General features: G+C 44.6%; 1 protein-coding gene across 2 annotated transcripts in view; it reads right to left on the minus strand.

Moving 5' to 3' along the window:
- The window catches only part of Prkn (parkin RBR E3 ubiquitin protein ligase), a 1,168,744-nt gene that overhangs the window by 185,278 nt on the left and 957,311 nt on the right, over positions 1 to 26,155 (minus strand). For both annotated transcript variants that reach the window (XM_021221288.1, XM_029533198.1), the window contains exon 9: positions 22,355 to 22,504. In XM_021221288.1, coding sequence (XP_021076947.1) covers positions 22,355 to 22,504 — 150 coding nt within the window. The remainder of the gene's footprint in view (positions 1 to 22,354; positions 22,505 to 26,155) is intronic.

Raw genomic sequence — 26,155 nt, forward strand, 5'->3', positions numbered from 1 at the left:
CCTTCCCTTCCCTTCCCTTCCCTTCCCTTCCCTTCCCTTCCCTTTCCTTTCCTTTCCTTTCCGTTTCTTAAACACAGGCTGTCTTGGAACTTACTCTGTAGATCAGGGTGGATGCGAACTCAGAGATCTGCCTGCCTCTGCCTCCTGAGTGCTGGGATTAAAGGTGTGCACCACTGTCTAACTACTCTTAACCCTTTTCAGGTAAATTATTTAAACTTTCATTCTCAGATAAACAGGGCCAGCTCAGTTTAAGACAAGCTTGTTTTGAAAGAGCCTATCTGATACATAACATTATTTTCTGAAAGGAAAAAAAAAGCAAAGAGTATTTTCCAAACAAAGAAACATTTATAAAACATGGGCTCAACTGATTTTTTTTGTCTCTAGCCAGAAATCTCTGCATGAGTTAAACGCTCTTTAGTATATTTGCTGTATTTGGGAAGTAGAGGTTTTGTTGCCTATATTTTGATGATCGAGGCAAAGACCTTTTGATAATAATTAAGCTAACCCCTCCTGGGATTGGTTCCGTTTGCACGGGATATAACCAAAACAACACAGGCACGTTAACCTGCTTCCTCCCGCAGGGAGACTCACTGAGTGGTCCAGAAACTGAAAGCAACAGAGGTATCTTATGAGGTGGCCTGTTGGTAAATTACGATTTGTTTCACGATGCCTTGGCCTTTTAGAGAGCTTTTGTTTTAATTGGGTTTGAGCTGTGTGTGAGAGTCTCTTGCCATCCCTTAGTCGGTGCCTCTGATGTGCATATTTGGATGATCTACACAGGTAAGGACAGGGGAAGTATGGCTGTCACGGCACAAAGGCGTGTTACCTGTTTGGTCCAACCTGAAAAGTATTATTTTCCCATTTAGACTTGTCCAAAATTGTCCAGGAAAGTGTAACTTTATTTTTATACTCATTTATCCATTTTTTAAAAATTTTTTGATGATATATTTGTATTTTATGTGTATAATGTTCTACCTGTTGTAACTTTAATTTTTTCAAATGCCTCTTCTTAATGATGATTCTTAAATGTTTTAACCTCCCTTTTAGCCCACTGCCCACCAGAAGTAGTGGGGAAGAAAGGATATGGGAGAAGTAGACCTGCTTAGAGAGGGTCTTTGGAGCAACGCTCATCTGTATTGTCTGGACATCAGCGGTTCAATTCCCAGGTTAGCAGTGGCAGCTCCATCCACTCACAGACACTTCACAGATACAGCTGCAGGGCAGTTCGGCAGAGATGGGGTAGAGGTGAATCAGCAGTAGTTACTCTGCCTAGCAGAGACAGTCAGGCCTTAGCCTCAGCACGAGACATCAGGAGGGACCAGGAAGAACACCAGGAGAAGTTCTCAGCAGTGCCTCTCTTATCAAATCAAAGATTATTACAGACTCGAGACCACCAAACATTGCACAGCTAGTTCGATAAGCAAGCCTAGCTCAGCCCTCATCACTGTCTGTTGAGTCCATTTATGCCCTCCAAACATCACATGTCCTCCACGGGTCTTGCCTCCCCACATGCACCTGTCTGAGCTGACATCCCTCTGCCAATCAGCCCAAGTTCACAAAAGCAGCGAAAAACTGGGGTACACTACCAGAAGTTTTTTGGTGCACATCTCTCTATGGAGTCTCTACAAACGGAGATCACCTATACAATGTAAGGCAGACCGATACATGCATGTCATTAGCAAAGAATCCTTCATCATGTGTCCTTTCACATGCTTGCTTTAGCAGAACATCTTCTCTCCTGTATCTGCTTCAGCTAAACACTCCTTCATGAGTCTACCTTAGTCTTTTACCTGTGTCTCCTTCATGTGTTTGCCTCAGCTGACTCTCCAAAGAACCCTTAAGTTTCCACTTCATCCTGTAGTGCTGGTGGAGTCCGGGGAACTGTGTCCCAGTGGAAAAGGTCTGGGGATCAAAATGGAGCGGTCAGGGGGAGAGGGCAGGCTGGCCAATTCCCACCACTGGCTGCCTGTCCCGCATGCACGGAAAGGAATACTTCTCTCTCTGAGAAGAGGCGGGATACTCCGGAAAAAGTCACATCGGCCTCTCCGAGGAGGAATTTGATAGTAAGAGGACTGCATTACTCAGTGTTGTGTAACATCTTAGAGTTTCTATTACTGTAATAACATCCCAAGACCAAAAGCAACCTGGGGGACGGGACTTACTTCACCTCTCACCATCTAAGTCCATCAATGAGGGAATCCAGGTGTGAACCTGGGGGCGGGAACTGGAGCAGAGGCCACAGAGGGGTGCTATAGCCTTCTGGCTTGCTCCTCATGACTTGAGGCCTGCTTTCTTATAGCTCCCTGGACTACCAGCCAAGACATGGCACTGCCCACAGTGGGATGCGCCATTCCATGTCAATCATCAATCAAAAAAAGTGCACCACAGTCTTGTCTAGCGGCCAATCTGGTGAGAGCGTTTTCTTGGTTAGAGATTCCCTTTTCCAAAATGACTCGAGATCAGTGGTTCTCAATCTTCCTAATGCTGTGACCTTTTAATACAGTTAGTTCCTCATGCTGTGGTGAACCCTTCCCCCAACCACAAAATTATTTTTTGTTGCTACTTCATAACCATGATTTTGTTACTGTTATGAACCGTAACATAAATACCTATGTTTTCTGATGATCTTAGGTGACCTCCGTGAAAGGGTCATTTGACCCCTAGAGAGGTCGTGACCCACGGGTTGAGAACCTCCACTCTAGATTGTGTCAAACCATTGCAAAAAGTAGTCAATACAAGCAATCCAGGGTCCAGGAGCCAGAGAAAGGATGGACTGAACGGGTGAACAGCTCTGCAGAGGGCCCTAGAATTTGTACAATGGATCCCACTATTAGGGACTAAGTAGAAATGTATTTGCAAGCAATCAGAAATATAGCAAATGCAGTATGTTGACTGAATACAGGCCAAAGGCTTTTCACAGAGGAGTTTTGGTAAGATTTGGAAATGCTCTTGAGGTCTACAATTTCCACTGTGGTTTCCTTTGCTAAATCTATAAAACTCCTTTTCTCAGGAAATGCTGGCCTTGAGGTTTGGATGTTTCAAACATCCAGGGAGCTAACAGAATTGTAAAGGTTTGGGGTTCCTTTCACCCTTCACAGTAGAAATGACAAGATCTGGTGTGGGCAGTATCACATGTGGTGGTATGTTCCTGAAGTATTTGCTTGTGGGTATAAAGGTTTGTGTACTGGTATGTGCAAAGTGACACGTGTGTGTGTGCACGTGTGCTTGTGTGTATGTGTGTGTGTGTGTGTGTGTCAGTGTCTGAGTGTGACACTTGCTTCCTGAGTGAGGTTGGTGTGACTGGGAATGGGGCTTCAGAGTGGGCCACAATTCTCCAAAATACACTAATGAGGAGTGGCTTAGAGACCTTGAAACTATCTAGAGTTGTTGACCATTAGCTTGCGATTTTTCTCTTACTTTGGCTTAGAGACCTTGAAACTAGAGTTGTTGACCATTAGCTTGCGATTTTTCTCTTACTTTGCTATTTTCAAAAGAATGACTTAGGCGCAGGCACCTAAGTTTAACAGCAACTCAGAAGATAAGACGGGGGACGCTCATAGGGGAACTGTGATGGAGTCTCTCAGGATTCTTCTGGGGACAGAATGCCTGTTATATGCCTCTTGGCAGTGTGCTCATTGAGACCAAGTAAGCAGTGCCAATATGTCCTAGCAGAGGAGGGGGACACTCACTTTCCACCCCTGGTCATCTGTCACCATCTCTCAAACATTGTTAAAAACACCTCTGCAAATACTACCTGAAAGGCTTTGCCTGTGGAGATCCTTACCCACCAAGTCAGGGTCTCACTATGAAGCCCAGGGTGGGCTCATTACATAGCCCAAGGTAGACCTCAAATTTCTAGTCCTCTTGTCTAGGCCTCCTAAGAGCCAGGATTATAGTTATATACTACCAAGTCTAGCCAGTTAGGGGACCTTTACGCATGAAACCCTTCTATACAATGTCTTTTCTGTGTGTGTGTGTGTGTGTGTGTGTCTGTGTGTCTGTATGTCTGCGTGTGTGTGTCTCTGTGTGTATGTGTGTGTGTGTGTGTATGTGTGTATGTGTGTGTCTGTGTGTATGTGTGTGTGTATATGTGTGTGTATGTGTGTGTCTGTGTGTGTGTATGTGTCTGCGTATCTGTGTGTGTGTGTGTGTCTGTGTATCTGTGTGTCTGTATGTCTGTGTGTGTGTGTGTGTGTGTGTGTGTGTGTGTGTGTGTAAGATGAGGCCATGGGTTGACATTGGCTACCTTCTTTGATTGCTCTTTGACTATTCTCTGTTTTCTGAGGCAGGCCTCTCACTGAGCCAGGACCCATAAATTCAGCTAGTCTCCCTTGGCCATCTTGTCCAGGGACCACCCCACCCCCATCTCTGAGTTTGGGGATTATACACGGCTGCCGCACTCAATTGACTTCTCTGTGTGTGAGGGGGATCTGAACTCGGGTCCTCGTGTTTGTGCGGCAAGCATTTCATCCATAAAAATGTCTGGATACCATGTTTAATATTGAGAAAACAAGTAGGAATACTTACTGTTTAAGAATTCTAAATGCAAAGCATTTCAGTTTCGGAAGAGCAAAAGCAGTCAATTGTGTGGTATAACAAAAACTGGCCAGTAAATACTGCCCGGCACATTAGCTCTTACGCAAACACAGGGGTTACAAACTCATTCAAGCTCTAAACTAACCTTAAAATAAAAGAATGATTGCAGTTTCCCACATCTTGGGTATTTGTTTTAGATGAAGACAATATTGAAGTGATGAAAAACTAAAATTTTAACTATAAGTCCTAAAAACAAAACAAAAGAAAACAAAAAACCCCAACCCAGTCTATGGAAAAGGCATTGGTAGACACGTGTGGTTGGTAAGGGGTGTTAGGAGTGTCACGTGTTGATCCAGGATCACATTGGTGAGTCTCAGTGTTCTCTTCCATGGTAGCATGAAATTTCTTCAGGTCTAACCCTGACACTTTAGTCTTTCTCTGGGCTCCATGGGATTGTGGAGGACCCCTTCTCCCTCCCCTTCTTGGCTAGCAGTCCTGTTCCCTGTTTCTAGCTACCCATAGTCTCTCCCATCAGGATACACTGGCTGCGTTTTCTGTAGTCTCCTGGTTTGTACTCTTGACTCTGGCAGTTAGTCTCCAGCCTGAAATATTACGGATCCCATGGCTGTATAAAACGTTGTCAACCTTCAAGGCCCCAACGACCCTTTGCAGTTCCAGTCTTCTCCTCTGTGCTACAACGACCTAGATAATGGCCGGTGTGTTGGACACATTGGCAGACAGTGAGCATGCGAAAATGGACAGAACACAACCTTTGGCTAGTCCTACGGGGGGCCTGACAGATGAAGGTCGGGGAGCAGTATGCATACAATGTGATGCACACAACATGGGCATATTCAACGTGATGCGGAATGTACCCGACCAGGTCCTGACTACTCAGGATCCTGTGTGACCTCATTCGGTATGATCATGCCTTGTCATATGGATATGATATTCCCTGCACATGTGTCCCGTCTTCCCCCTAGTTCACCTGTTTCTTGTGCACTGTGGTCATGTGGCTATATTGTCTGACTCAGTGCTACACATGCAGGTGACAAGCAATTAATGCAAATAGAATGCATAAATGATTTCCCCTACAAGAGTTCATTTTAAATATAATAAATGACACACTAACATTTTCCCCGGTGAATGTTTCTTATTAGAATAGCGTGGTAGCTGAAGACGGAGCAGTTTCCACAGATTGTGGTAGGAGAAGCAAAGAGCTCTGAGGATTTCTGTCAGAAATGCAAATCAGATGTGCTGCTGTTCCAAGTGTGACACATGAGGTGGCATGTGCAATATGCAACTCTGGAAGCTTTAATTTGGGGTGTGCGCGGTTCTACCTGGCTGAGCAGGGCATCTGTGTGGGAAACGGGAACAGAAAGGACAGATGAAGACATCAGTCCTGCTGAAGAATCTTCTACACCTGTGGCTCTGCTCCCAGTTTATGGTGACACAGATGCTACTCTATCTGCACAAATTTCCGAGGGTTACTGAAGAGACACCATCGTGTGAGGGGCAAGTGCAGCTTTAAGGGTACGATTAGGAGCTGGAAGTCTACTGTTCCATGCCTGAGAAAACATGAAGCAGAATGTGTATTTATGTGAGGAGAGATAGCGTAGGCATTGCTTAGCAAATACGCGGTCCTGTTAGAAATGAGGAAGGTGTGACGCCTCCACAGACAAGTTCTTTCCCCTGCATGATAATATTTAAAAAGCCCTGGAGACTGGAAATAAGTAGAGAGTATTGAGGACTGAGGATAAATAGACAGCCAAGAGAATAGATGAGGCTGTGGTGGACATAAGTCCGTGCAATGTCCATCTGCCCTTTTGTGTTTGGGAAAAATCTCAGCCAGGTACTTGACATCCAGGTGAGACCATTTCTGATGCCTTGGGGTCCACCCACATGGACATGCAACCAGTATTTCTTCAGTGGATGGCGATCTGCATACTGGGTGCCATCTGCTAGCATCTGTGGGGCTCTGCCCTGGCCGGAGTGGCCAAAGAGTTGCAGCACTCAGAGGGGAAGACGGATTGAGGCTGGCTGTGGGGCTATCTCTGGGAAAAGCAAGATAAAACAGTTTTGATAATATTAACTGTTCTTAGCCTCTACAGGAACAAGGCACATATAACTGGAACCATGAAATGATGTGCTCTGATGTTTTATCATATTTATTATACATGTTCTGACTTGAAACTATCTTGCCAGTCATTATATATGCAATAATAATTACTTTTTTTGTCTTTATTTTTTAAATTATTTTATTAGATATTTTCTTCATTTACATTTCAAATGCTATCCCGAATGTCCCCTATACGCTCCCCCAACCCTGCTCCCCTGCCCACCCACTTCCACTTCCTGGCCCTGGCATTCCCCTTTATGGGTCATATAAAGTTTGCAAGACCCAGGGGTCTCTCTTCCCAATGATGGCTGAATACACCATCTTCTGGGTAGCAGAGATTTTATCTCTTTAATCCTATCTCTCCACTCCAGCCTTTCTCGTTGATTAAATACTTCCTGCACTTCACAGGGGCACAATGCTGCCCACACAAAGGCCTGGCAGCCCGTGCCTCTTGAAAGGGTCTTTCAGAGGCTTGTTTTGGTTTAGTCTTATTTCTTTCTGAGTAGCAGCCATCTCCTAAAACCAGCCTTAGCTGTCATCTCTCTGCGTGTAAAGCCGCTTGTGGGGATGGGTCTAAAGATTGGGAAATAAGTAAATAACTGCTGGTTTCTTGTCTGAGAGGCATCCGTCCAGGGCTCTTCACAGTCTTTAAAGATTCAACAGGTGACATTTCATCTCATGCCCACACGAGACCGACCTACACGGTGATTGGCTTGGGAGCTTTTTCTCCTAATAACTCTTCTAAATGATAGAGCCGTGACAGCATACCAGCCTGCTTACACGAAGAAGCATGTTTCATATTGAGAGAGATGGGGCACAAAACCCCTATCTTGTGATCTGGCAAGTCTTTAGGGAGGAGGGCCCCTCCCTATGGAGGGTAGAGCACTTGCCTGGCACACACACACAATGACACTGTAGAAACAGGGCACAACAATGTGCAATTGTAGTTCCAGGACTTGGGAGATAGGATGGAGGTGAACCAAAAGTTCAAGGTCATCATCCTACATAAGAAGTTCAAGACCAGAGACTCTGTCTAAGAAAATTAAAACCAAACAAAAACCCCTGAAATCCTTTATGGCTTGTGACAGTCTTTCAGAGGAAGGTTGTCTACATAGGTAGCTACAGGAAGAGTTTAGGGAGGCTGTCTCGATGACATTCCTGTCATTTAACACTTGTACCTGAAAAGAACTGGGAAAAAATTTTGGTTGACATCAAATTCCTAGGCTGTCTGTAAGAGCGAGACTGTAACCAATATGGCTTTGTAAGGAAGAACTTGTGTGGGGGCAATTCTATCTTCTTCCTAAAGAGTGTGGATAGCAGGGCGACTTGACTCGGGAGAAGCAGGTGTCCTGGGCTAGCTCCCGTTTCTACAGAGAGGAAGGAGAAAATTGCTTTCTTTGTGGAAGTGCAAGCCTATCTGACAAATGACCTCCCCGAGGGATTCAGAAGTTGTGCCTCCCTCAAACCACTCCTTCCTTCAAGATTCTTCAAGCCAGCTCAAGAGCAGGAGGAGGTGGGCAGAGTACATTCATTTTTGCCTATGTTTCACCCCCACAGATTTGCAGCCTTACTGGATTTTAAAATTTTCTCTTTACAAAACAAGTCTATAAAATGGGTATGACACAAACAAACAAAAAACAAATGAACCAAAAACCATCTTGTTTTTTAGTCTGTTCAGAATATAAGCTTCCATACAGATGAGTGGGTCAGAGCCTGGTGTAACAGCCTCACATGTCCCTGACAGAAATGCCTCCCATCGGATCTTTGTCATTCCTGGCTGAGGTGCAGTAAACTTTGAGGAACCAGCTGGTAGGTCCTTGGCTCTAGTGAAAAGAAAATCAGAGAGAAAGGCCAATAGCCACATTGCTCCTGTGGGGCAGGTCACCAAGTCCCAGGGGCCACCAGCAGAGTGAAAAACAAGGGACAAAATGGTGTTAACTTCCACGAGTCAGAGGATGGAGCCCATCTGGTCCCGAATGTCTGCCAGTGTGAGAAAGGTGCTCTCCTACGGAGAGTTGTCTTCTGATACCAGGAGTGGGGTTGACCATGCTATGTGCTGATGTTGGGTCCTCAATTGGTCTGAAAAAGTTAGAGTGTACTGCTTGGCACACTGGGTTCCCATGCATTGGCACACTGGGTTCTGGGCACCACAGGAGCCAGTCCCCAGTCTGTGGAATGGGAGCTAGATACACAAGACCCAGTAATAGAACACAGTGAGGCTGGAGGTCCATGAGGGACAAGAAGCTGCAGCAAATGCAAGGCCAACATAAGTAACTTAGTGGGGTTTCAGGCCAGCCTGGCCTACAGAGTGAGACCTTGCCTTAAAATTAAAAGTAAAAAAATTAAAAGACAACAGCAAAATAACAGCGAGAATATAGTACCTAGAATTTAGACACGTGTAATGTAGCATTGGGATGTATTTTTCCTACAATTTAGGAATTACTTAAACTATTTAAGGATGACACAAAAATATTGAAATTCATTGATGTGCCTCCTGCCTCCCAATCCTCCGGATGACATGTTTCATGAAGCTTATTTTGAGAACGCAAATTAAATCTCCCAGCAGACTTCATTCCCATTTTTCTTAACTATGTCATTCAATTAAATTGGTATGACAGGAAGGTGTGCTTGATGCAGATTACAAGCTTGACAGGATGTTGAGCTGGGCCACCTGCACGCTTTGCTCATGCTGAGAATAGTGGGCAGGTTGGTGGACCTCTGCCAGTGCAAAGCACATGCTTCACCCCCCACCCCACAATAAAACCCAAAGGAAACACTCTTTCAGGATGGTGAATGGGTCTACATAGTGAAGTTACTTGCCAGGCTGCCTTGTCTGTGATTTTCCTTTGCTTTAGATACACAACTGGCATAACAATTGTCTATAGAGCGGTGTTGCAGTGTGATAACTCCACACATGGGTTGTGTAATGATCAAGCCAGCGTAGCTAGCCTTTGTATCCTGAAACTAACCACGTCTTAGCCTACAAATACCTTCCTTCCTTTTAGTTCGTTACAAAATAGATAATCAGTTATGAACCACAGTAACTCTAGTGTGCAGTACAACATTGCCTGTATCATCATCATTATTGTATGTATTCAGTGTGTGTGTGTGTGTGTGTGTGTGTGTGTTGTTACACTGGCATTCAAGTCTTAGAACAATTTCCAGGAGTTGACTTTCTTCCCTGGTGCTCTAGGTTCTGAGGCTAGAAGTCAGGTGAGCAGGCAGGCAAATGCTTCTACCTCCTGAGCTATCTCCCAGGCCCCATTGCTTGTATTTTTAACACATAACATTATTAAGTTCCTTTAGTATATATTTCAGGCATTTAATTAAGAAAAATTGTAGCTCATAATATCAGAAACAGTAGTCTTTTATGTTACAATAAAGTAAAAATATTCTAATTACATGTTTGGAAACCTACATTAAAGAAGGTTTTAAACTGCAAATAACCCCCCCTCCTCTCATATCCTTCCCACCATTCCCAAACAACCACCTTTAATGGTTAATAATAATGATTCAGATAAGATTTTATAATTCTATGAGGACCAATTTTATTCTTGACTCTTTTCACTTAATTCTATTCTATTAAAAATTAATCTACAGGAAGGGCAGAGACTGACCTTGTTCATTGTCACAGGCTGAGTCAAAACCATATTTAACCATTGTAGTATCAGCAAAAATGTTATTGTTTCTTAGTCATTATCGATTGAGAAAGAGAGCGATAGAGGCTCTCCTGTGAGCAGCTAGGGATGCATCTCGGTTGGTAGAGTGCTGGATTCACAAAGCCCTGGGCTCAAAGCTCCAGTACCTTAAACCTAGCCATGGAACCACACGCCTGCAACCTCAGAATAATTCTGGAGGTACAGATAGGGAGACCCGAAGCTCAAGGTTACCCTCAGTTGCACAGTGAGTTCAATGCTTGCCTGAGACACCCAAAACCCTGCCTCAAAGCAACAATCACATGGCTCTCCGTTACTCTTCAGAAAGAGTAACAAGCCTTTGTGATTCTGTTCCTGAGGCCTAATTCCAGCAGGACAGCGTTGCTCGTATAGAGGGACCAGAAACAAAGAAGCACAGGGAACTTTGCTTAGGAGGGATGATCCCCCGAGGGGGCTGAAATAGGTGGGCACCGATTCCTTATATTCAAGGCTGGTTGGTGTCTAGCATTAGATTTCTGAAGTCAAAAGTGAATGTCAGTGTAGTAGATCCTTTTTAGATCTTAGAGGAAAGTGAGAGCTATCAGTTATTACTGAATTGTCAACCTGGAGAAAGAGATGAGTAGAGTCCACACTACAGGAAGGACTTGATGAGTCCTCAGAGTGACAAATGACTAGGTCGACTTATTTGGGGTCCCTGCACTGAATGTATTGGCAGGATATTTAACATATTAAATCAAGTTTGTTATTTATGAAAAGATGTTTTAGGCAGATTGATATTATACTTGGGACTTGAAGTGATTTTGATTTTTTTGAAGCTTATTTCATTTTTATTTTATACAATCACTTAAAATATTTCTTTGTAAGCTATCAAATAATTTTCATAATAATAGGAATTCTTTGAGGTTTGTAATTCTTGTATAATTTTAAGCACACTACTTCTTAAAATTCTTATTAAACCACATTTTGATTTTTGCCATTTAAATAATGTTGAACTATTTGTGTGTTTTTTTTTTAAAAAAATTGATTTGATTTCTTTTTTTTTTTTTTACTTATTCACTTTACATCCTGCTCACTGTCCCCTCCTGGTCTCCCCCTCCCACAATCCTTCCCCCATCCCCTGTCTCCTTCTCCTCTGAGTGAATGCCCCCTCCCCCGGGTATCCCCCCCCCCGACCCTGGAACTTGATTTTTTAAACCACTGACAAGAGACTAAAATTCAAAGATTCTGCCTAAATTTGGATCCAGAAAGAATAAGGACTATGTTCTGTTGAAAAAAAAAAAAAAAGATAAAGGGCAACAAAGAAATGTTACATGATATGATGCATGCACCTATTGTGGGACAGTATTTGGTTATATGACGAGTCGGACACACAGTAACAACATGGGAAAGCCTCAAAAATACTGCTGCCAAGACCAACAAGCAGGACACAGTAGTGACTCTGCCGATAGGAAATACCCAGATGGGAGTTATTCATAGAGCCGGAAATGAGGAGCGTGGTTTGACAAGCTTCCGTTTGGGATGAAGAGACATTGGGGCAAAGAGCTGTGGTGCCTAGATAACGCTGTGGATATTTTCAGTTCTATGAGCTTGAGCATTGGCGTGATTAAAATGGAAAAAATTTGTCATCTATTTTTACCACGATAAAAACAATGAGTGGGAGAGCAAAGAGTCCTGCTCTGATGGTCCCACTCTGTTGCCTGTGGGTGTGGGATACTGATAGGAGTGTGAGTAGCAGAGTGGAGCGAAGGGAGCCAGAATGCGTGCATCAGGAGGCCATTTTCCGGAGCTGTGGGGTGGGGCAGGGGCGGAGCGAACAATTGGATGCAGAGGAAGGCATGATGGAGGATGTGGCAGCACAGGTTGGAGGAAAGCTCCCTACGGGACTGGTGTCCTGGAGAGAGCAGAATGAAACACAGGGCAGAAGAAAAGCCAGGGAGAACATAGTGTGTCTGTAGGGCTCCTACCAATTGAAGACAAAGGACTTAGGATAAAGGCCTAACATATGTTTGTATATGTATATATTGTACTAAGAGGAAATGTAGCTAGCTGTGTCCCCAAGACTCATCCAACCTCTGGGCTGGAAAGGGGAGAGAGGCTAGCACTCAGAATACTGGGAGAGGAGGACTCAGATCCACATTTTGCAAGAAGACTCTGAACCATTTCCTGCTGGCTGGGCTCAGCTATAGCCGTGTGACCTTTCTTCTTGCTGTGTGGAAGTGATTTGTTCAAATGTAAAAATAAAACCAAATCTCTAAATTCAACAGTCCCTTTGTGATGGTCATACTATCTGACACAATGTTTTATGAGATATATATCCACCGTGAGAAAATATTCTGCTCCCTGAACTTACCCTATGAAAAGTTGGAATATGCCATTCATTTAATAGAGACTCTTTGACCATGAGTTGTAATTCAGCACACACAGTCAATTTATGAAAATGCATCTTATCTTCCAGAATTGATCTTAAACCTATTACATATGTCTATAACAGTTTTAGAATTAAAAGGATTTTTACTATAGAAATGGACTCTCAGAAATGCAATTGAGCCCTGAGCCAGGCCCAGCAACAAGCTTTCATGACTAGTAAAAATCTACCACCCATTAAAACAGCTTCTAGTCACAGCAGACAGAAACTATCACAGAGACTCACATCTGGCCATGCATCTGAGAAGAAGTGACAATAGCGTGCTCAGCCCCAAATGGGATGTCTATAACGTTAACACAATATACCCAAGGCATCATGACTGATGAAGGCATGGGGAATTCAATGGTAGAGGAGCAGGGGGTTGGTTGCAAGTATCTCCTGGGTATGATGGCCATGGTGCACCCATGAACTCTTCTTAACAATGGTGGCTTGCACAAGACCCAAAAGTCAAGACCCCAGCACGGATGGTAGAAAGGCTCTCTAGTTGAGGAGTTATAGGTTGTCAACAACTTTGAGGGTAGGGCAGATTTCTACAGTGACAGGTCTTCTGATAGACTGAGTAGGCCCAAGTGGTCACCACCACATTCATATGGCCAATCCTAATTAGATTCAATAGGTCTACACATGCACACGCATGCACTCATGCACATATGTACGTATGTATATACGTATGCACACAGGCACACACACATGCAACAATAAAACTATAGGGAGGACATAAATTAGAGAAGGGGGTGTGAGGGAGGCATGTGGAAAGGTGGGAGGAGCTGCAATGATTAAAATGCATTGTATGTGTATGAAATGCTGAAGCAAGAGGACTAAAAATACATGTGAGACAAACATAGCATATGATTTGGAAGGCATTTATCCGTTCTCTACTACGAGGAAAACAAGTGGGCCTGCTGGCTCTGAGGCTGAGATCTCGCAAGCTCATTATAACCAGTGGTATGCTGCTTAGCACTTTGCATAAAAAACCATGAAGGGAACGATTTGAATCCAAAGTTGTTTCGTGAAACACCTGTCTTGGAAAACACAGCGCGCAAAAGTCCCTTCCTGGACTACAGAACAGAGAAGATGCACTCGAACATTCTACTGCTTCAGGAAACTGCACGTTCACACACCAGAAACTTCTAATCTTACAGAAAATAAAGTTCTCTGCTCCAGTTTAATTCATACCTGCTACTCATGTGACCATACATCTATCACTTCATTCCCAGCCAAGAAAGAAAAACAAAATGGAGTCACCTTGGTTCTGGGACACTTAAAATAGAAAGGGAGTGCCTCTGCTGGAACAGGTTTCAGAAGGTGGCTTTGATCTCTGTCCATATTTAAAGATGTCCTTGGGCTTCCAAGAGTTGGGGTTCTAGGCACAGACTATCGCCTCTGCCTTTAGGCGGTTCTGGTACCTGACCCAAGGTTTCATGAATGCTAGAGCCCTAGCTAAGAGGAGCTTTGGAATGAGGGCTAAGAGTTCCTAGAGACACTAACAGCAATGAACTGCGTGGTGTATCCCCTCCACCAAACACACCCAGAGCTGAGGCTGGTTCTGGCCTAGAACTTATCAAACAGTCTGACTGTAACCTAAACTAGTAATACTACCCACTGACTGATGCAGCGGGCCCGGCTTCTCTCTTGGTTTAAATGTTAAATGCAGAGACCCCCTTTGCTCAGCCTGTTTTCTCTGCATTGCATTCCTAGCAGGCTCCAAAGAAAAGTAACATTTCTTTTGGTTTCCACCTGGCTGAGTTTACGTTCAGTCTGCACTTGGACTGTAATCCTGCCATCCTGCCCCTCATTTCCTCACCTCAGCCCCAAGAAACCGTGTTGCACGGTCCTCGATTTGCAAAATGCACCCCTCCCCCCCACCGCCATGTCCCTATGTAGTTCAAGTTGACTTGGAACTCTGGTAAAAAATGCTTCTGCCTCCTGAGTGCTGGGATTTGGTGCACATGGCACCAGGCCTGGCCTGCTCTGTACTCTTGTACTCCAGATTTCTTTTGTTATACACAACTGCAGAGGTTAAAGTGTTTGGAGTCAAGACATAGGAAAGTTTCAGTGTTGCAGTGGTGCCCACATTGTTCTCCAGCAGAACAAAATAGTCTGTGTCTCTAATGTTCACTGTAGCTGCTACCTGCCCTGTGGGACCACTCAGCACCCAGAATGGGGCTACTGTAAGGAACTGAACTGTTGGTTGCATTGAGTTTGGATGTAAGGAACAGCATATGTGCATCATGACCCTACAGAGAGGTCAGAGCATCAGCAAAGTAAACCCATAAATTCAGTAGTCTCTTCAATGAGTGTATTCTGCACTGCTCTGTGCTCTCTCTGTAGCTCATAGAGAGAGACCAGGGGTCTTCGGTCAGTTTGTGACCATGATGGCTCCCCAACACAGAGAGTTGGGGGCTTAACATTTTGAAAGGATGAAATTAGTTCATACTTGTGTTAGCTTTTTGTTGCTGTGATGAAATGCATGATAAAGAAATGTACAATAGAAGAACAGGTTTTTGTTTGTTTGTTGTTTGTTGGTCATTTGTTTGTTGTTTGTTTGTTGTTTGTTTGTTTTGGCTGACTGTGTTGCTGCTTTACATCCATAGTCGCATGTACATCACTTCTGCACCCTGAGTGGAGGAAAGCAGCTTACATCAGAGGGAAGAGGGTTGCCTAGGAACAAGCTATTCTCAAAGAGATGGTTCAAGGAACTTTCTTCCAGCTACCAGTCTCTACTTCCAACACCTCCATTTGGCTGTGATGTGGTTCCTTCCCTGCCACCCATCCTGCTCAGCCACCCCATCACCCTCGACATCAACCCTAGCTGGGGACCACACACTGGAGCATCTCAGAAGATAGTTCATCTCCAAACAGAATACTACTTCCTTTTATTTGAACAAAAACTGACTAGAGACAAGTAGGATGGCCAGATCTGTGCTGGATTGTAAAGCACACACTTCAAATCGCAGAACACTGTCTTTCGAGGAACATTTGTCAATTGACAAACACTTTGCAGAGGAATGGTATGCGGGAACTTGCTTGTACATTTGCGAACGGCTTCTTTAATTAAAATAAATACTCTCCAAAGCTTTCTATCTTTGCACTCCAAGCTGTCTCGCAGGCAGAAAGTCTAGCAAGACTTATTTCCAATCTGCAAATGAGCCAGTCTTGGAGTTGAAATTAGATTTTTGGACACATGTCAAATAAACAAGGAATGCATATTTTTTGACATTTCCTAGCATTGATTTTTTTTCATAAATGCTTTTTGATGAAAAACACTTTATAGATTAAAAATTAACATATCAACCTTGGCATGGTTCTACCTGGGGCATGTTTGTAGGTTCGGTATGGCAGAGCCTAGAGCTTTTGTGTGCAATGGCATCTATTTAGTCATCTTGACGAATGCTCATCTTGTCTGGTGTCTCCTTGCATACATCATGGTGCAAGCCACATCCAAGTGGAGTCTAGATTTTAACTCCAGTTCTTTTTGAAAGAACCAACTCATTATAGCTGACAAAAAATATTTCATTATAATTTATGTATTTTTGTAAAAATAAACCAAGATCTCCTTAAAGAGCAGCAAAGGAAGCCAGGCATGGTAGTACACGCCTGTGGTTCTGGAGAGGGTTTCCTTGGCTATCTATGGAGTTTAAGGCTAGCCTGGGGTATAGAAGAGCCTGTTGCACAATCCGAGCTGAAAATGAAAAGAATGGAGAACACAGAGAACCCTCCCCCGCACCCCCCCCCGGCCCTAACATCAGCGAACGTCTGTTGCCTTTTCATTTCTAAACTCAGCGTATGGATAAAGGGCTCTATGTCCTATTGGCTAATTTGAGTTTTAATTCAATCACAACTTAAATCATTGCATCTTCACTGACTCCTCCCCTACACAAAGACTGAAGGTAAGGGTCAGACACTCACCTCACTAAATCCCCAATAAGATCAAAGTCACCATTTTCTCACCCCAGATGCAGCATGACCATACTCTGCATGCGTCTGTGAATCTTGGTTTGATGCTGGGTTGACAACTTGGAGCTTGAGCGATTTTAAAACCCGTTCTGAGGAACGCAGTGTAAAGCAACAGCTTTGCTTTACAGGACCTCAGGAGGGACCTGTGTTGATGAGGGACTAAGGCACTTGCCACAGTGTCGCCCTCTAACCCAGCTCCCTGCCATGCAGGCACTATCTGACTGTTGAGGTCCTAAAGAAATCCTAAAGAAATGCCTTCTCATTTCCTTAGCAGAATACAGTTTTAAGACGAGGAGAGATGGCTCAGTGGTTAACAGTCTTCCAGAGGACCCCGGTTCAATTCCCACTACCCACACACCAGATGACAGTTGTCTGTAGCTCCAGTTCTAGGGGATCCAACATCCACATCCAGACATACGTGCAGGCAAAACCCCAATGCACGTGAAATAAAATACATTTGTCTTATTGTGCTCAGCAGAAACTAAAATCTCGGTGCTCTCAGGCATAAGAGAGTGCTCCCAAGAGTGAGAGATTTCATATGCCAGCGTGCACAAGCTCACTGCCTGGTGGCAGTGGGAACCTTTGATAGGCGATTTCTGTAGTGGAGTTTCTGTGCATCTCTACACACAGCATCAAACTATAGGAGTGCTAGTAAGACACCCTGTTATAAAAGTGTGTGAAGGCACTTACTTTCTCACCACATCTTTGTGAGGCTAGGGAAGCGGTTCTAATATTAGGATTGATGAGTGGAAGACAATTTCAGTGTTATTTCTGATGCTCCTGCATTCTTTGGGACATTCCCTCATCCATTTACCCCATGGAACCTCGACCACATGACTTTACCATGAAGAAGACTGTAGAATCAGGGCAGGAACATGGAGCGGGATAACCAGTACAAAATTTCAACTTGAATCCTAGGAAGTGGTACCTTCTCTGGAATCATTCTTTACTTTAGCAATGAATTTGCCCTGACCACTATAGATCTGCCAGGCTATTGCCAGATGGACCTCGACTGTCACAAAAAACCTTCTAATAGCATGTTAGGTAATGCTCACTGAGCCTCGGCAACTGGTGATCTCAGAGACAGAAAGGCAGGAAGGGTCAGGGGATCTCATTTTCCAATGGACGTGAATATGTGGTTGAACAACAGGGTTCTATATACTAACCTAAGCTTCTGTGTTGGAGAAGCTCAAGTCAAGCAAAACATGGGAATCTGCTTTCTTCAGATGGAAACGGTTGCACCTCACTACTAAGGTTGTAGTCTACTATGTCTGGACGGCTTTCCTGAACTCTGCAAAAAATGGAAGACTCCCTTTTCTTATCATCTCCGTCTCATCTGGAGAGCCTGACCCACACTCTACCCGAGAGATGTCATATAATCCCTGGGAAAATTACAGGTTCAACTTTCCAGAATGCCTCCTCATGCAAATGAGGAATCCCCAGTACCTTAAGCACCAGTCAATGCAGTCTTCACCCTAAGAAGAATCCCTTCCCACGCTCCAAGGTTCATGTATACAGTCCTGGTTCACCCTGAAGTAAGTGTATGTGTACAAGGCCACTCCGAATAAAGCTGTGTGCACAAACTAAGATCATCTCAGAGAGCTGTCTTACTGAAGACCGTTAGAGAAGGTCTTCATTAAGAGAGCTGTAACACTAAGATCCTCAAAGAAGTCCCCTCCTAGCCCCTGCACTTACTCTTGAGAGGGAGGAAATGGAGGACATGGAACCACAGCTGGACCCCAACATGCATACCACAGAAAACTACACAGTAGTAGTCATAGGCACATATTGGTCCAGGCACACAGAGGCAGTCACATGACTAGCTGATGAGCACCATTGCTAGTCTGGAGCTCAGTGCACAGGTGGCCTGGCTGTGTCATACTGTGATACACCCCTGCTTAATTTGCAAGTTCCATGTCTTGAACCACAGTAAAGATGAATGACATCACTTCCAAGAGTTAGTCAGGAAAAGCAACTTTTTCAAGATTTAAAAGGTCTAGGATGCAGATCTCTGCTACAGATAGGGCATTTAAAATTGGGGGCTTGCTTATAGTTTCAGAGGGTGAGTCTATGACCATCATGGTGGGCAGCGTGTTGGCAGGAAGGCAGGAAGGAAGGCAGGCAGGCAGGCAGGCATGGTGCTGGAGCAGTAGCTGAGAGCTTATAGCTGACACACACACAGCATGCAGAGTGAGAGAGCATGCCTATTATGGGCTTTTGAAACGTCAAAGTTCACCCCTCAATGACACATCTCCTCCAAGGCCAGACCTTCTAATCTTTCCCAAACAGTTCTACCAGCTGGGGACCAAGGACTCAAATAGGTGAGCCTCTGGGGGCCATTCTCCTTCAAACCACATATACTTACTGTATATCAAATGCCATTTTAGCTAATTCATACATTTGTTATTTAGAATCCACGATAGTCTTATATTGGCTGCTGTGATATACACTGTTCTGGAGTAAGAAGACTGGAAGAGAGGGATTCACAGTGGTTAGTAGTTGGCAGGGCCAGCACTTGCAATCAAGATGCCAACCTAAGTTCCTGTCTAGGTGTTATGGCATCTCTTCGGTATTTCAACTGGGTTGATGTCCTTTTGTGAAAGTTGGGGATCTGAAGCAGAGGGAGAAGATGAGGGCAATTTGTATCTGCCAAGAAGTTGAGGGTATGGGAACCAATGGAAGCTTGGAGAGAATAGAAAGACTGCAGTAGGAGGGAGAGGGCAAGGGGAGAGAGAGGGAGAGGGAAGGGAGAGGACAGGGGAGGGAGAGAGAGAGGGGAGAGATGAATAAACCTTCGTAAACAAATTTTATTCTTTGTTCTCTTTTCAACTTCGAGGGATGGTAGTTTAAAATAACACTCACAGATTCTTTTCTAGTTTCTTTCATGCTAAGGCCTAGTTCTCCACCCTTTGAGGGTAGCATGGATCTCTGGAGTAGACTCAAGATGAAGTGATGGTGAGTGACTTGGAGAGTTAGACCCCACAGGTAGGATCCCCTCTTTTGCTCTCTTGCTTGGGTCACAAGCTCATAGAAAAGCTGCCATCTTGGAGACAAACAGCTGAGAACAGGGCTCTGTGGTGAGGGACTGTGGAGCCCCAGCTTTAACACTCCCCAAAACCTGTTCCCCAGATCATTAGAACTGCTGCCAGTTAAGAGCCCTTTGTTCTCAAAGGCCAGCTGGGAGCCCTCTGTCCCTCCACCTGACAGCTAGCTAGGAAATCATCTACAATTGCCCCAGCCAGGCGCCCATCTCTCCGTGTTTGGGACCAGGAATGTGCACCAAAAGATAGCTTATGACCCCTTTGCCAACAAATGAAGCCAGGTGTGGCTTTCCTAACCCCTGTGGAATGTTTACTAAAGATAACTTCGCTGGAGAAGAGCTGTAATTCTCTTAACCCCCCCCTTGTGAACTTACCAAGGACAGCTCAACCTGAGAAGAAGTTGTAATTCACTTTTACCCTTCACCAGGTGTTACTTTCCTAGCCCCTGTGGAATGTTTACTAAAGATAACTCCGCCGGAGAAGGCTGTAATTCTCCCCCCCCCCATTTCTTGTGAACCTACCAAGGACAGCTCAGCTGGAGAAAGAGTTGTAATTCACTTTTACCCTTTTCCCCTCTCCTGTGGTTTTGCCTTCAACCCCCCCTCTACTGTTAGGACAAAGGGTCGAACTCTTCAGCTTTTGTGTGAGTTAGGAGTTTGGCCTAGGCTAGCCAATTGAATAAACCTCCTGTGATTTGCATCAAGAACAGTTTCTCCTGAAACGAAGGGTCCCGGACCTGGGCAAGGTCTTCCCTTTGTTTGGGGGGGGGGGGCTTACAGGACCACGCCTTCTGGTGGCAACCAAGGCAGAATTGAGATCTTTTTTGCCTCCAGACACACGGCTGGAGGAGCCATCCTACAGGCAGGTCTCTCTGCTTCTGTCACACTCTCAGAGGGATGTTCCCTCAGACTGTAACCTCATGGGGACACCCTGAAGCACAACTCCCAGGCAAAGCCTTCGTTTGACACTCCTGACCCTTAGAAGCTCTGGGACCTAATACATGTCCTAAGAAATGAGGGAATGTAGGGCTATTTGTTACACGGCACTAGCTAAGGAACATAGCCTGACAATTCTATTCCCGCAAACAACAAAACAGAACAAATTAAATTAAAAGAAAGACTCATATTACCCAGATTTCCAAAGGGCAAAGGGACGCCTAAATATAGCCTCCCCCCCCCCGAAGTCAAGTTTGTTCCCAAACTCACATGACCCAAAGGCATTGCAACTATTCAAACAACCTCTAAATCAAATTCCTGAGACAGGGAGATGGTTCAGTGGGTATTTGTCACCAAGTCCATGACTGCGAGTGCTAGTGACCCCCAGGATTCACACTAAGTCCAAGACTTTGAGTATGATTCCCCAGAACCCCCACAGTCAGAGGAGAGAACTGACTCCCACAAGCTATCCTCGAATTTTCACCCCCAATACTAAATAAATTTATTAAACTTTTTAGAAAGTAATTTCTCAGGCTTTGCAGTTTAAATACATAGGCTACTCATGATGCCATGCTGTATTTAGAAAAAAATATTGAACCCGAATACACAAATATCATATGAATGTTTCCAAAATACAAAACTACTTAAAACCTTGAAAGTTCTCAGAGCAATGTAAGAAACAATGTAAAAACCCAGGCCAAAGAAATCATCTTTCTCATGAAGCAATATTAAAATGCAGCTTTATAGACAGAGCCATTAGGATAACAGCAGACAGACATATGAAATTAGCCATCAGTCTAAAATGACTGTAACTCGCTTGAAAAGAAAGCAATGGACAGGATTCTGATCTCTAACTGTGGCAGCCAGCCTTAGGCCATCCACAGTCAGTGTGGACTACGCCGTGTCTGGTGGAGACCAAGGCTCGGCCGAGGCTTGATTTATACAGCTTTTGAGGGCAGTGAACTTACCTGAGCCTTCATTCGCACACAACTATGGTTATTAACCCAGAGGCAACTTTTGTTGGTTTGTTTTCCTTTTAGGGCATCAGGGCACCTAAATATTTTTCAACTCCTACTTCCTCTACTGCACAACACTGGCTTTGTGAGGCGCATCACAGGACACATGGCAAGTTTTGCTAGAACAATAGACGCTAACGTATGCACGAGAGACTTAACCAAGAGTTCAGCCTGGGTGCTAAGACTTGGCTAATTGTACCCTCCTTCAGAAAACTCCTCATGAATCTGCAGTTCTATAAGAAGTGTTTCCCATCAAAGATCAATATCATTTTGTAAATGCCAAGGCGAAACGACTAAACAACCCCTGTGGGGACCCTGCTTCCTCCTCCACTTTTACTCTGAGGGTTTTGAGAAGACTTTCTCTGGCCCCCAGCATCAACTGAACATGGCAAGGATATGTAAAGGTCCGGTGTGGGGGTTTCGCGCATCTTAAAATAAGCATCCTAGTAAACCAAGAGCAGAACATCCCAGCACAGCTTCCCCCTTCCAACATAAATACAGTTTCAGAGGTTGACTCCTACACAGGAATGAAAGAAAAAAAAAACCAATTTGTTTTTCTGTAATCAGTTCAATATGTCTGAGCCTGGAAGGAAAATGCAAGTGGTCTTAGAGTCTCCACCAAAGCAAGGCGCACACCACCAAGCGCCACTAGATGTGGTCAGTACTCACCCCGCAGCCTAGGCCGTTGCCCCCTTCACAGGTGACTTTCCTCTGGTCCTGTTCGGGTAGCAGTCCGGCTCCGCAGCCAGGACGGGGGCACAACACCCCTCCCATTTGCAGCACGCACTCCTCGGCACCATACTGCTGGTACCTATTGTACTGGAAGAAGTGAGAGGTACGGTGAGCTTCGCACGGTGACCCAGAGCCGTCTCAGATGACTTATTTATGCCTGAGGCTCCCAGCTGAAGGACTCTGGGATTGTCTTCTCAGTTTGGTTCAGGGGTTCAGGGATGCACATTTGGGAGGTGGGAGTAGATAGTTGTGGGGGATTTGAGGATGAGGATATGGGGGTAAAGGTGTGACCTAGCCCAGAGAAAGTTTTCCAAACTCAAAAGGAAAATGAATTAGTTTGTAGCCAGACATGGTCCCAAATGCCTGCAATCCCAGCACTTGGGAGGTAGGGGCGGGACAATTAGGACTTTGGGGTTATCCTGAGACACAAGAAACTTTTCCTGAAAATCCAGGGGAAAAAGGGATGCATACATTTAACATGTTTTTTTTCTTTAGAAAACAGATTTTTTTTTTCACCCAAATCTAGTGTTCTGTGACACTGTGCCCATAAACTGTATTCTAACTTCTAAGTACTATGTGTATATTAAATGAAGAGTGTTGTCAGTCTTTTAAGGTAACATATTTGTATGTTTCTATTCCAGATTTGATGGGGCTTTATAATCACGTAGAAAACAGACCTCACAGTTGGCTGACCACCTGCAAGTTGACAGTGGGCTTGAAGAAGAGGATTGTCAATCAAAGAACATTCTCCGGCTATTCTGCCTGGTTCCCTTTCCACTGACTTCATTAAAACACAGAAGACCGAGGAGCCATAGCACCTACACCATTACGTCAACCCAACCTACACTATAGTTTCTGTAGCCACAGGTGGCTACAGAAGCCCTGAGGGCCCTTCAATCTGGGAGTCAGGAGACAGGTGAAATGTCCTCTCCTGATGGGATCCTGACCTTGGGGTGTAATTCTGGAAGGCTCAGGGGATGCCCACCTCACTTTTGTCTCGAGCCCACTTTGCAATAGAAGAGTGGGTGAGCAGGCTCACCGTGGTATCTTCCCTCTCCTCCACTGCCACTGCAAATCCACACACCTGAGCCTTTGGGGTTTCTTTCTTGACTAGGTTTGGGGTAGGGACAACTAGAAGCCATCTTAGGTCATTTACTGAGTACCCTTTTGGGGTAGCAGGCCCTGAGACCCCTTCTGTCAGAGTTCTAGGCTGTTCCCCACAGAGTCTGCCGTGTGCTTATGTGTCACTGTGATAAAAACACTGACCAAAATAGACTTGGAAGCAAGGGTTTACCTGGCTTACCAGTCACAGCCTATCTTCAAGGGAAACCAGATCCAAAACAGACTCACTCAGGAGCCTGGAGGCAGGAACTGAAGCAGAGACCCAGGGGGGAATGCTGCTCACTGGCTTGCTTCCTCTGCCTTGCTCAGAGGCTTTTCATATATGGTCCAGGCCCAGCTGCCTAGGGATTGCGCCCCTCACAGTGGGCTAGCCTCTCTTATATTAATTAGCAATGTAAAAAAAAAAACCCAAAAAACAAAAAACAAAAAAAACACTCCATAGACATGTCCAAAGGCCAGTATGAGAGAGGTAATTCCTCAATTGAGGTTCCCTCTTCTTAGGTAACTCTGGTTCATGTCAAGTTGACAAAAACTAACCAGGGCTCCGTGCTTCTGGAATGTTGTACCCCTGACTTCTTGTCTGAGCTCAGGTCCCCGTAGTGGTGTCCTCGGCCCATGGAGGAAATCTGGAATTCCATGGGAACATGGTGCTTCTAAGATACTGTTCTGACATTATTGGATCATTTTGGCTTCTAAACTCAGGTCACTGAAGTGGACTTGCTAAGCTATTAACTGATTTATGCAGCCTTTGCTGAGTGCCCACTCCATACCCATCAGACACTCCCGAGAGTCCAATTTGAGGATGGAGCACTGAAGAAAGCCAGGAGCCCAACCATCATACCAAACGCTGAAAGATGAATGTGAAAGGGTTTTGAGGGCCTGTGAATGAGGGGAATGATAAAGAAGAATGGGATGGGCTCCCGGGGAAGCCAGTCACTACGAGTATAAGCAGTGTCAGGGGAAAGCCTTACAGACAAGGCACACTTCAGTAGATATCTGAAGGAGATGTGAAAGTAAGCCTGCGGTTCCCCAGGGAAGGAGTTCTGCAGCCTGAACAGCAGATGGTACAAAGGTCCTGAGGCCATAAATACTTGGCTGCTTTGAGCAGTGCTTGTAAGAGCAGTGGGATTGAAACTGACTGAGCCAGGAAGTGTGAGAGACAGTGAAGGCAGAAGGTTCACGGGGCTCCGGGATGTTGGGGTCCCTGACGGCTATTGTAAGAACTCTGACTGTTTCTCTAAAAGATACCGGAAGCCTTGGAGAGCTCTGAGTAGAGGATTGGTATGACTTGACTGATGTTTTAAAGGCATCTGCCTGACGGATACACTCAAAATAGACTCTAAAGGGTACAGGGGATGCAAGAAGCAGAGATGCTTGCCCGAGCTCTCTTTGGCAGTCACTGTGAGTGCTGATGGCAGCCTGGACCAGGGAGGTGGCATGGAGGTGGGATCACTGGCTGAAGCTGGACATACAGAAAGGCAGAAACAATAGAACTTTCAGGCAGATCGCTTGCCTGGTATGAGACAAGGAGGAGTCAAGTTTGAGTGTGACACATTTCCCTTAGAAGGTGGGAAGGGAGGAAATATACTGGAATGAGGTATAGATGTGTGTGTGTGTGTGTGTGTGTGTGTGTGTGTGTGTGTGTGTGTGTTATGGGAGTACAAAAAAGAAGTCACTACTTCTGTCACACTTATGTTCAATTCTGACACCTGATACACAAGTACCTGGGAATGTCCCCTGAATGGCTTAGTTAATTTAGAGGGTATAGGTTGTGGATACAGATTTAAAGTTCTCCTCCGTTCTCTCACTGTTCTGGTCCCATGGAAACAAGACAGGAGACCTGAATGAACCTCTTTATGTACATGCTAATGATCTCTACACACAGTGGTATGCACAGACAATGTGTGTCCTCAATGACACAGTCTAAGGTCACATATTATAAGTAAATCTTCATGGGAGATGGCTTTCTGGAAAATATAAGCTATATAGTTATTAGTGTAGGAAATGAGGTATTTCATTGAGTGATTTAGATATTTATATAATTGAAAGACTGTATTTCTCTCTCTCTCTCTCTCTCTCTCTCTCTCTCTCTTTCCTTACCTATATATTCAATGAGAAATTAATAACTAAGCTATCCCTAGCCCATTGTGCTTATGAGATAGAGCCTCATACTGGGGTCCATGCTGGCCTTGACCTTGAGATAGTTCTCCTGCCTTGGCTTCTCAAGTGCTGGGGTTCCAGGTACAAGTCAAGCCCCCAGTTTTCTCGCACATGTTTTAAATTAGACACCCTCTTTCCCTTTCCCCTTTTCTTCCACACAGATTTCTCCTTAGTGCAGGGCTTTGTCTTGAGAAGAAAATTTGGCGGGTTATATTTTTTGAGACTGGGCAAGTTCAGTCCCTTTGAAATAATTTTATGCAGAGTCTCTACATCCATCCAGTATCTATCTATCTATCTATCTATCTATCTATCTATCTATCTATCTATCTATCTATCTATCTGTCTGTCTGTCTGTCTGTCTGTCTGTCTGTCTGTCTATCTATCTATCTATCTATCTATCTATCTATCTATCTATCTATCTATAGGTATAGGTATAGGTATAGGTATAGGTATAGG

Source organism: Mus pahari, chromosome 21 (assembly GCF_900095145.1).
Source record: "Mus pahari chromosome 21, PAHARI_EIJ_v1.1, whole genome shotgun sequence".
In the NCBI taxonomy this organism is placed as follows: Eukaryota; Metazoa; Chordata; class Mammalia; order Rodentia; family Muridae; genus Mus; species Mus pahari.